The sequence below is a fragment of the Coenobita brevimanus genome, chromosome 20, assembly GCF_032717465.1.
Source record: "Coenobita brevimanus isolate Jiangsu-jjx chromosome 20, ASM3271746v2, whole genome shotgun sequence".
NCBI lineage: Eukaryota > Metazoa > Arthropoda > Malacostraca > Decapoda > Coenobitidae > Coenobita > Coenobita brevimanus.
Genome location: NC_136973.1, coordinates 3,044,624 through 3,056,943, shown reverse-complemented (window position 1 = coordinate 3,056,943; position 12,320 = coordinate 3,044,624). Strand labels below are relative to the sequence as shown.

Sequence of the window (12,320 nt, the reverse complement as noted above, 5' to 3'; positions counted from 1 at the left end):
ACGCACCTTTCTCCGCCAGGTGTCCGCCTCCCTCCCCAAAACATCCTATTTCAAGATGGTGGACGTCTGGCTTATATTCTGCATCGGTATCACGTTCCTCACCATCATCTTCCACGTCATAGTCGACACCGCGGTCCACAGGTCACCCGCCAATGACCTGACCTCCACGAAGATGACCCCTGACCTGACCCCGGTGAATACGGTCCCAGATAACACGAAACTGTGGGCGCAGAAGAAGGTGAAGACGAAGCTGAGGGAAGATATTGGGACCCGTTTTCTCTCCGGGGGGAAGGTGGTGACAGGGACGAAGATTGTGGTTGCTACCGTGTTTTTCCTGTTTAATATCTGCTACTGGGGCTATATTTTGAACGAATATACGCGTCTGAAACCAGTATGAACAAAACTGACATATGGAAAGTCACGGAAGGCTGAAAAAAAAAAACGGTCTGAAACTCAAAAAGGCAAATATATATACCCGTTATCACTATGTTATTTTACTCGTGCCCACCATTTTCTTTGTCTTTATTTTTTTGGGGGGTATACAGTTGGCTAAATAATATCTCTTGGTAACTGAGCCGTCCCCATAAAATGTAAGGCCTCCAGCTGAGTGTCTAGCGTAGTGCAATTTGTGAACCACCCTGTATACTTGAAATCATGTAGATGTGAAGTAATTTATATGTGAAACTGTGTATGTTAAATTCTGTATGCGAAAAATGTGTGTATATATATATGTATATATATATATATATATATATATATATATATAAATCTATATATATATGTATGTATGTATGTATGTATGTAGAAAATGTGCATATGTATGTATGTGTGTATGTATGAGTTTATGTATGTATGTATGTATGTATGATAATGCAAAAAATATGTATGCATGTATGTATGTACGTATAATTTTATGTATGTACGAATATATGACCACTGTATGTGAACAGTATGTACGTATGTATGTGAAAAAGATGTATGTATGTAAGTATGATCATATATTGTCCTTGTAATATCACGTAGCCTTAAAACCATAACTACCACACTGTTATATACGTATGTGCAACTATGTATTATTTAGAATTATATATATGTATGTGTGATATGTGTTGTGTAGTGTACCTGTAATATTATGTACTCTGAAACTCTATGTATGTGAGGTTTTGTGTATACGCATTTTTGAATTTATGTATACGTGAATTTATATACAGTTAGGGATAAAGAGCGTTCACTATTTCACTTCTGCTTGCGACTTTCCTCCACTGGTGAATATTCCCGAGGAGAGAGAGGAAGAGGGAGAGAGAGAGAGAGGTTTGATGTTTTCCTTTACCCATGGACAATTTTCTGTTTTGGGGGGAGGAAAGTGACGGGCATTCCCCAGGCGTGCAGCAGATGAGGTGGAACAGTAGGCGGATTTTTTTTTTTTACTTCACCCTTGCATACCAGTTATATAAGGCATGGAACTACAGACAGACAGATAGATAGATAGATAGAAGTAACATACAACAGAATATTTAGGTGCAATAGAATAAACAGCCAATAATAAAGTGCTACGTCCCCTCGATATTACAGATATACAAACAACATACATTAACTCTTCAGTGCGGTGACGTTTTTCTAGTATTAAGGGACGTATTTCTAGTGTTATAATAAATTTATTAAAGAATTTTCGAAATGGAGTGACTAGTTCTGCATCTCATATTTTTTTCCCACTGGGGCTCTCCTAATATAACTAAAACCAGCTGGAGAACAGAATGTGTAAAAAGACATCAACGTACACAAAGTGAAGCTGAAATATGTGATAGAATGATATATATATATATATATATATATATATATATATATATATATATATATATATATATATATATATATATATATGACGTAAGGAGTTGTTGCTACGTGTATGTCGAGCGATGTTAATTGTTTGATCTCGTGTTGGCATCATCATCTTTGTTCTACGCTGATGCCAAACAATTTTCTTTCCGTATTTTCAAATCTCCTTCACTAAATCAATATACACAGTTAACTTCACCCATACAGGCACTGGCCGAATATATACTTTATTGATGTGTATAATTAAACATGCCCGAAAACGCCTGTATTAGATATAAATGCTAAATAATCTCAAGTCTCCAGCGCCAAAATTACGATATGTCAACTGCGTGATGTGCGGACGTGGGGGGGTCTGGCCGAGGGGAGGGAAGGCTGAGCATGTGACACTGTTCGGTTAAATGGGTGTTGTTGCTCGTGCTGTCTAATTCTGCGGGCTATTTAAGGTATATCGTTATTTTGCGTCCCTATGCGTGTGTGTGCGTCACTGGAGTCACGAAGAAGCTGGAGGGACGAGGCGTCTTCTGCAGCCTGGTGGTGGTGAGTAAAGGAGAGATTTTCCGTTGACTGGCCCGTGCTGAGGATTGTTCTTCCGTAGAGGTTGAAGATGCTGGAGTTGTTTACCCCTCCCTCTCTCTCTCTCTCTCTCTCTTTGTAAGGTTAATGTTTCTAAATTGATAGCGTATTTAGTATGTATATAATACCCCTTCTTAATGCCCCATTGATAAAAACAACACGCATAAAGATTCACGGAACGTTAATAGAGATTATTGTCAATCATTTCGCTTTGTTTACTGTTTTGAAAAGAGAGACGGAAAAGTTTTAGATACATTGTGGGGTGCGTGTTTATCCCCTGACCTCCCTATACTCCCTGACCTCCCCATACTCCCTGACCTCCCTATACTCCCTGACCTCCCCCATTCTCCCTGAGTGCGGACCTGGTTATTGTTGCTGTAGTCTGCGTATTAAAACTTTCTAAATTCTGTTTATGTGTTTTTGTATTTACAGTGTTCTTAATGTTCTTTTGCAGTGTATGTATTTAGCCTTTATTATTTTGTTTACAGGTCTTTTATATCTAGGTATTCAAGGATTTTTTTGTTTTAGTATCTTTTAATGTATTTATTTAACTTCACCATGTTTGTGCCTAGGTAATTACAGATTCGTTTAATGTTTCTTGAAGTGTATGTGTTTATTTTTGTATGTGCGAGTATAGATATTCATACAGGTATTTCATGTTTTTTACGGTATGTGGTTTCTCCGTCGCTTTGTTCATGTATATTTTTTTGACATTTGTTTTAATATTTTCTTCTTGATTTCGTATGACTTGCAACTCTCATTGTCGCGATATAAAGCTTCAATGCACTGAAAATTTTAAACTGGGATGAGATACTTGTCCACACCTGACCAACAACAATCATAGGGATTTTCCACAAATTACCGTAATAAAAAAGAAAGAAAAAGAAACAGGAAAAAAATATCGTTCATGCCTTCGTGTTCTGGAAGCCTCCTTGTCACCCAAACATTTGATTCATTTATCGCCATTACATCTGGAAACATTATTTATTTTCCATTGGCCAGATATTTATGGTTATTAAAACTGACTCATTATTTTGTTGCTTCATTGGCCGTTTTGTACCCCGGTGCTTGTTTCTTTGCTTTACTATCTGTTTCGTTGCTTCATTGACTGTTTCGTTGCTTCACTGCCTGCTTCATTGCTTCATTGCCTGTTTCATTGCTCCACTGCCTGTTTCGTTGCTTCACTGCCTGTGTCTCGTTGCTTCACTGCCTGTTTTGTTGCTCCACTGCCTGTTATTACCTTGCTTCATTGCCTGTTTCGTTGCTTCATTACCTGTTTTGCTGCTTCACTACCTGTTTCGTTGTTTCACCACCTGTTTCGATGCTTCACTGTTTCGTTGCTTCCCTGGCCTCTCGATCAGCACTGGTTTTTGTGATGCCTGGAAAAATGTGTGTGTGTGTGTGTGTGTGTGTGTGTGTGTGTGTGTGTATTATTAACGGAAAGCATCTTTGGTGCGTATTGTTACTGTTGTTGCCCCAGGTCACTGTCATACTACATACTTTATAGTTTATATTTCATACTTTTTACATCCACTGGCTATCACCGCTCCCCACCCAGCAGGCTGAGCCACCCCCACAACACACCAGAAATCGCCCGGCGGAGTGAAAGAGGCGTGTTATATATGAACCACCCTGTATTTTTCAGTACTCATTTATAGACGCAAATTTTCCCCTTATTTTGTCAGTAATAATAATAATAATCATAATAATAATAATAATAATAATAATAATGATAAGTAATTAGTGAGGATGCTGCTGCTGCTGCTGATAATAATAATAATAATAACAGCAATAAAACTCTGCAGTTATTCCATACTTTATGATTAGCCTTCTCACTTTTTCCTGCCAGTTTTAGCAGATTTTGGAAGGCACGGAGGGGGGGCTTATTCTCTTGACTATCCTTGTCATATTATCGTATTTTAGTTATATACTCGGACGGGAATTGCGTAGTGTGGGCCATTCGTCTGTCTATACTCTTGTCACTTAAACTTGAGCCATTTTTTCATCCTTGTACAGCTTATTATATGTAGTTTAGCGGCAAAATGATACTACGGCTGTTTATTTTTTTCTACAGCACTTCTTCGTGACTAATTTTGCATAACACTTCTTCGTGACTAATTTTGTATAGTACTTCTTCGTGACTAATTTTGTACAGCTCTTCAGCATTAATTTTCTACTGCACTTCTTCGTGACTAGCATCATATTCTAATGTTAATCGATTGCCAGAACTCAAGATTTAAGGTGAAAAGGTGGCAATTTTAGGCCAGGTTGAAGTGAAAAGAGTATAATTAATCTTATTTTTTTCTTTTTTTGAAGGAGAGATTAAAAGAGGATAAAAAAAAATAAGAATCTAAGTACATGTGGTCTGTAAATAGTACTCCACTAAAATTCACGTGGCCATACCTTCTGTGTTACGTGGGCGGCTCAGTCTGCTGGTGTGGGCGTGGTTGTGGCGGTGGGAGAAGGAAATGAATAAATAATGAAGGGTAGAGATTGATAACGCTGACTGTCTGCTGGTGTGGGCGTGGGTATGGCAGTGGGAGAAGGAAATGAATAAATAATGAAGGGTAGAGATTGATAACGCTGACTGTCTGCTGGTGTGGGCGTGGGTACGGTAGTGGGAGAAGGAAATATGATGCAGGGTAAGATTGATAACGCTGACTGTCTGCTGGTGTGGGCGTGGGTATGGCAGTGGGAGTAGGTAATGAATAGATAATGCAGGGTAGAGATTGATTACACTGTCTGTCTGCTGGTGTGGGCGTGGGTATGGCAGTGGGAGTAGGTAATGAATAGATAATGCAGGGTAGAGATTGATTACACTGTCTGTCTGCTGGTGTGGGCGTGGGTATGGCAGTGGGAGTAGGTAATGAATAGATAATGCAGGGTAGGTACTGCTGACACTAACTAAGCCGTCCCCACAACACACAAAAATCCCCCGACGGAGTGAAAGTAGTGTTATAAATGGGCCATCCTCTATATTTATTTCTGAAGTACAAGAATCTGTGGAAAATAATACGAAACATATTCCATGTATCTTTATTCTGTCTAGTGTCTTTCAATTTTTTTGTTCTTTTTGTTAATTGCAGTATTTTTTTTATTTTTTTTTACAACTGCTATGTTACTCATCAAAATTGCCCCGTATGTACATTTAAATGTGATTCCTATATAAAAAGAATCACACAAAGACTATCATGTGCTTCTTCTCTAGCTGCCTGCATTCTTGGAACGAAAAACACTGAAAGAACTCAGTACCAAAGAGAACACATAATAACGTCAAATTCTCCTGTCAACTTCATATTGCGTGATTTCTTGTGTCTGTTTAGCGGCTGACTGCAGAGAAGGCATAACCGTACTTATCACCAGAAGTATCATACTGATGAACCAGTACGTCACCCACTACATGAGAAGAATGGCCACCAGAAGAGAACGAAGACTTCACTTTGGGGGACACATGTGAGGGCTTAGCAGGAAAAACAGATGGAGCAGGTGCAGCGGCATATACTGTTGGCGCAGCCTGGGTGTGCACTCCCTGAGCCGCAGATGACACAGTGTATGTTGTTGCAGCAGCTGTCCCAGCCTCAGGTGCCACTGGAAGGTGATCCCCTGCTGCGACAAAACCGGTGTCGGAACCAGCCCTGTAGTTTACAGTCAGTCTCTGTTGAGTGTCCTTAGGGACAAAGCTGTAGGATCCCTGGACATTGAGGTTGGAATCAGCGGCCTCAGCGCGGGCACTGTCACCAGCGTCATAGCTGAAGGAATAAGAAGCATCACCTCGGTCAGCACTTGAATACTGTGTGGCAGTACCAGCAGTACTAAAAGTTCCAGCAGTTGCACCAGGTGATCTAAAACTTGTTGAGGTTGCAGCAGCCAGAGCATTGGCCTCTTCTTCAGACAAGATAGGAAGGATCCTTCCAGTTGGTCTTCCACTTTCTGCTCCAGGCACTGCGGGTCCCACTGGAATAGAGTCTCCCTCAGCAATGTAACCAGTCTCAGCACCAGATTCATATGTGATGCTTCGATCGACCCCGTCATCTGCTACAAAGGAGTACTTTCCTCTGACAGAATTGTGAGCATCAGCAGATTCTTGACGAGAGCTGCTGGAGGTCTGATATGCGAAACTGTAGCTTCCGTCATCACCTGCACTACTTATTACGTTGGCAACTTCAACAGGACCCGATGGTGCCGATGGAAACACGGGTGTTGCAGGTGCACCAGTGTACACAGTTGGCGCAGCCTGGGTGTACACTCCCTGAGCTGCAGATGACACAGTGTATGTCGTTGCAGCAGCTGTCCCAGCCTCAGGTGCCACTGGAAGATGATCCCCCGTTGCGACAAAACCGGTGTCGGAACCAGCCCTGTAGTTGACAGTCAGTCTCTGTTGAGTGTCCTTAGGGACAAAGCTGTAGGATCCCTGGACATTGAGGTTGGAATCAGCGGCCTCAGCGCGGGCACTGTCACCAGCATCATAGCTGAAGGAATAAGAAGCATCACCTCGGTCAGCACTTGAATACTGTGTGGCAGTACCAGCAGCACTAAAAGTTCCAGTGGCTGCACCAGTTGCTTGAGAGCTTGAAGCTGATCTAAACCCTGTAGAGGTGGCAGCAGCCAGTGCATTAGCCTCTTCTTCTGAGAGTATTGGGTAGATCCTTCCAGTTGGTCTTCCACTTTCTGCTCCAGGCACTGCGGGTCCCACTGGAATAGAGTCTCCCTCAGCAATGTAGCCAGTCTCAGCACCAGATTCATATGTGATGCTTCGATCAACTCCATCATCTGCTACAAAGGAGTACTTTCCTCTGACAGAATTCTGAGCATCACCAGACTCTTGACGAGAGCTGCTGGAGGTTTCATAAGCAAAACTGTAGCTTCCATCATCACCTGCACTGCTTCTTACTTTGGCAACTTCAACAGGACCTGATGGTGCCGATGGAAACACGGGTGTTGCAGGAGCAGGTGCACCAGTGTACACAGTTGGCACAGCCTGGGTGTGCACTCCCTGAGCTGCAGATGACACAGTGTATGTTGTTGCAGCAGCTGTCCCAGCCTCAGGTGCCACTGGAAGATGATCCCCCGTTGCGACAAAACCGGTGTCGGAACCAGCCCTGTAGTTTACGGTCAGTCTCTGTTGAGTGTCCTTAGGGACAAAGCTGTAGGATCCCTGGACATTGAGGTTGGAATCAGCGGCCTCAGCGCGGGCACTGTCACCAGCATCATAGCTGAAGGAATAAGAAGCATCACCTCGGTCAGCACTTGAATACTGTGTGGCAGCACCAGCAGTACTAAAAGTTGCACCAGCTGATCTAAAACTTGTTGAGGTTGCAGCAGCCAGAGCATTGGCCTCTTCTTCAGACAAGATAGGAAGGATCCTTCCAGTTGGTCTTCCACTTTCTGCTCCAGGCACTGCGGGTCCCACTGGAATAGAGTCTCCCTCAGCAATGTAACCAGTCTCAGCACCAGATTCATATGTGATGCTTCGATCGACCCCGTCATCTGCTACAAAGGAGTACTTTCCTCTGACAGAATTGTGAGCATCAGCAGATTCTTGACGAGAGCTGCTGGAGGTCTGATATGCGAAACTGTAGCTTCCGTCATCACCTGCACTACTTATTACGTTGGCAACTTCAGCAGGACCCGATGGTGCCGATGGAAACACGGGTGTTGCAGGTGCACCAGTGTACACAGTTGGCGCAGCCTGGGTGTGCACTCCCTGAGCTGCAGATGACACAGTGTATGTTGTTGCAGCAGCTGTCCCAGCCTCAGGTGCCACTGGAAGGTGAGTGCCAGTAGGAAGGAATCCTCGGTCATCTGCTGTATATTCCAGTTTGATGTTTGCTCCAGTAGGGTCCTTGTACCCAAATGCCCCATTCACTTGGCCGGGAGTTCTTGCCATAGCTTGTTCATAAGCGCCATCAGCCGTGTCATAGCCAAACTTGTATGACCCATCAGAGTGGAGGACGTAGTACTGGGCACGAGTACCCAGGCCCACGGTGGGAATCTGGTACGCTGCATCAGGCTGTGGAAAACTTAGTGTGCTAACCACCGCCAGGGACAACACAACCTGCAAAATAAATTATCATATATAGTAGTTTGACTCTTCAATGTTAGTGCCAGTTTTAGAGAGAGAGAGAGAGAGGTTTGGTAAATGATTCTTGAGATATCATTTTTTGGCACCCACAGATGTGGCCAAATCCAGCATATGTCCTGAACTGTGTCACTCACTCACTGCGTCACTGTACCTTTCTGAAAGATGAAATCTATCAAGTTGCAAACGTGGAGTTTCATGAACATCACATTTATGATGGAGTGTGAAGGGGTGGGACTGTGTCTGGTGTGCGTCTGGGGTGTATTTGGTGTTGTCTGAAGTACGTCTGTCCACAGACAGATGAAAGCTTCGGGGATGTGTTTGGATTGTTGGGTATGGTTGAGCCGAGTATGGCTTTAGTAGGCGTCCTTTGTCCTGTTATATAGTCATAGCTGATTACGGTAACATCATAAAAGTTTTTGCCCTACCCCAACCGCAGTCCAAATTCTGGCACACACGAGAAGTCACCCGACGGAGGGGAAGAGGAGCGTAATGCAGGGTGGTCTATAAACTGCGCTTCACTAGGCACTCACCTGGTTCTGTCTTATGTGTTGCGAGGACGGCTCAGCCTGCTGGTACGGGCTAGGTGTGGCAGTGGAAGTAGGGTGGAAGTAAATGATGCAGGGGGGATTTGGATAACGTTATTGAGCCGTACCCGCAACACACGAGAAATTGCCCAGGTGAGTGAGAGAGGAATTAAATGCGAACAACCCGGTGGACTGCAGGCTGAAATTCCCCCTCTCCTGCAGCCCACCATCCTACTTTCGGGGGGATAGGGAGGGAGCTGAGGGACGTTTGTATAACCTGGTAGCTCCGCCGCCCAGTTATATCAGTGCCACCACGTGAAGGTGTCCCTCTCCCGTACTGAAAGGGGGTAAAGATAACAGATTAAATCCCTCTGTCAGATTATTGATTTTTTTTTTTTTTTTTTTTTTTTTTGGGAGGGGGACAATTTACCGAATGATTTGTTTATTTATGCATTTATTTATTATCGTATTTTGGTGACATAAGATGCTTCGTTGCACCTCTTCCCCAGCGATTTATTTTGCATATTACACTTTAACTTTCTCCCGTATGCTCTTTATATCCTTTTAATATACTGTATACGTAGAGAGAGAGAGAGAGAGAGAGAATACTGAGGTGTGCAGCATAAATCGCTAAAGAATAGGCGTTACATCATCTCCAGAGTCACTTACGATCAGGATTCACTAGCAGTTACGACCATATTTTTTCCGCTACAATTTAACCAGTTCCGTCAGATGAAGGCAGAGCAAAATTAACTGAAAATGCAGGGATGTTCATAAATAGCGCTGCACTGGAACCTTATTTGGTGGTATCGTGTGTACAGTGAGGCTGGCACAGTCTGCTGGTTTGGGCGCGTGATGGGGGGTGTAGGAAATGAATAGGAAATGCAGGATAGACATTAATTACATTGCCGTCCCTGAAACACACACACACACACACACACACACACACACACACACACACACACACACACACACACACACACACACACACACACACACACACACACACAATAAGATGCAGAGTTATACAGGTCAGAAAAACACAGCTATACATCGTTCAGCTTGGTCCAGATTTTCATATTTTATCGCCTTGTTTCACGAAGCTCCGCGGCAGAATAATACTACGGCTCTACATCCTTTCCTTGGCACTTCCTCGTGACTAGTATCATAGTGTAATGTTCACCTTACGGTATTTTCGCAACTCAGCATTCAAGATGGAGGGATGGCAATTTGGGGCCACGTTAAAGAAAATAGAGTACAATATTCCAGTGTTAACCCATTTTTACCAAGTCGATATTCAAGATGGAGTGATGACAATGTTAGGCCAAGTTAGAGTAAAAGGAGTATAGTAAATGGTTAACTGGGTCTTTCTTGAGCTGAATAAAATCGTCTGGGGTTAGGAAAGAATGAGGGAACAAGAAATCGTCACATGGATGGATTAAATTATACAAATCCCTCTCTACGCTTCACCCCTTCGTCCCACCCTTCCAGAATCTGACGCGTTTTCCTCTTCATTATTTGCAAAGTTCATCCACGTACATTCTCAGCTGAATAAAATCGTCTGGTAGGAGTTAGAATGAGCTAAGAATGATGTCACAGAAGACGTCACAGTAGGATGTCACCCAAACTCAAAGAATAATAAATGCATCTCTAAACTTCATTCTTTGCCCTCCTTCATTTCGTAAGACAGTTTAATTTCTTTCACTGTTTCATTCCTTCCTTTCTTCATTTTAACACTATGGTGCTTGCTAAACTGTGTGTGTGTGTGTGTGTGTGTGTGTGTGTTGGTAGCAAATACTAACTTGGTCATGTATCTGTGTGTGTGTGTGTGTGTGTGTGTGTGTGTGTGTGTGTGTGTGTTGGTAGCAAATACTAACTTGGCCATGTATCTGTGTGTGTGTGTGTGTGTGTGTGTGTGTGTGTGTGTGTGTGTGTGTGTGTGTGTGTGTGTGTGTGTAGGTAACAAATAATATACCGGGTAGTCAAAATGTTCTCAAACTGTAGTCATTAAAATACTCTACAGCCGTCAACAAAACTTTTCCAACACGTCTTTCCAGGCTGTGAAAATGGAAAGTGTTACATGAACTATTTTTACGTGATACCAATTTTTGAAGCACACAGTAGGAGGGTATGAGAAGGAAGTACTCTCTCTCTCTCTCTCTCTCTCTATTGAACATGGATGAGAAATAGGGAAGGTAGAACACAAGAGTGGATGAGGACTCTTGAACACGAATGATTAATGTAGAAAGTAGGTGGGTTTTTGCTCCCGGCTCCACTTTTTCCACTTTCCCAGCCTCACTCCACACTTTACCACTTTCTCTCCCACACGCTGATCTTGGCTACTTACTAAGCTAATCCACGGGGCCATGTTTGAGGCGGTGGATGGAGGGTGTGTGGCATGATCTGATTTAGTTACGGCTTATATACCAACACGCCTGGCCGGGAAGGGGAGAAGGAGAGGGGGAAGGGGTATGCAAGGGGGAGGGGAACAAGGGGAAGGGGTATGCAAGGGGGAGGGGAACAAGGGGAAGGGGTATGCAAGGGGGAGGGGAACAAGGGGAAGGGGTATGCAAGGGGGAGGGGAACAAGGGGAAGGGGTATGCAAGGGGAAGGGGTAGGGGGTGAGGGAGGGGTGGGGTGAGGACAAGGAGGGGTGAAGGGGTATGCAAGGAGGTTGGGAGAGGTGGAGTGAGGAGAGGAGAGGGAGGAGATGGACAGGAAGGGAAGAGAGGGATGAAGGATAGGGTAGAGAGACGTAAGAGGAGTGGAAAAGGAGGAAGAAGGTGGGGGAGAGAGGAGAAGGGGGGAATTGGGAGGGGGGGGAGAGAGTGGAGATAGGAGGAGGGGGGAGAGAATGAGGGAGGAGTGGGGATAGGGGGATGGGGGGAGAGGAGAATGAAGAAGGGGAGTGTCTTCGTTTGCGTGGGTAAGGAGGATGTCCCCCACCTCACCTGGCCGCCTCACCTGCCTGCCCAATCTCCTAAAGTCTTCGTTCACCTTGCATCGCCTCTGAGGCCCGTATTCTCTTATGCTCCCTAACACCATTTCCTAAGTGATTTATTGGGCTTATTACTCCATACTGTCCTATTCTGTGGTACATAAATCCTTCTAACATGGCCATACTCTGCATAAATAACGTACAAAGGGATATTAACCAGCCATATCCAAAAATAAATCGCTAGGGAAGAGGTGATAGGGAGCTTCCTTAACCAACGAGATACACAAATAAACTTAAGATTCGTTTTTTCTTGTAACTCAGATATTTATTTATAAGACGAACTCTAAATATGGCAAAAATTTACATT

At 43.7% G+C, this 12,320-nt stretch overlaps 2 protein-coding genes across 2 annotated transcripts in view; one reads left to right on the top strand and one right to left on the bottom strand.

Annotated features, from left to right (window-relative positions):
* Positions 1-397, top strand: part of LOC145391837 (uncharacterized) — a 31,315-nt gene extending 30,918 nt beyond the window's left edge. The window contains exon 7 of the mRNA XM_080266324.1: positions 20-397. Within this exon, the coding sequence (XP_080122450.1) occupies positions 20-397 (378 nt within the window). The remainder of the gene's footprint in view (positions 1-19) is intronic.
* A 5,074-nt stretch (positions 398-5,471) lies between these two features.
* Positions 5,472-11,392, bottom strand: LOC145391959 (uncharacterized). Its single transcript, XM_080266456.1, has 2 exons — positions 11,363-11,392; positions 5,472-8,464 (listed from the first exon to the last, which is right to left on the bottom strand). The coding sequence occupies exons 1-2, from the start codon at positions 11,381-11,383 to the stop codon at positions 5,729-5,731; spliced, it is 2,757 nt and encodes a 918-aa protein (XP_080122582.1). The 5' UTR covers positions 11,384-11,392; the 3' UTR covers positions 5,472-5,728.
* Between the last annotated feature and the right edge of the window lie 928 nt (positions 11,393-12,320).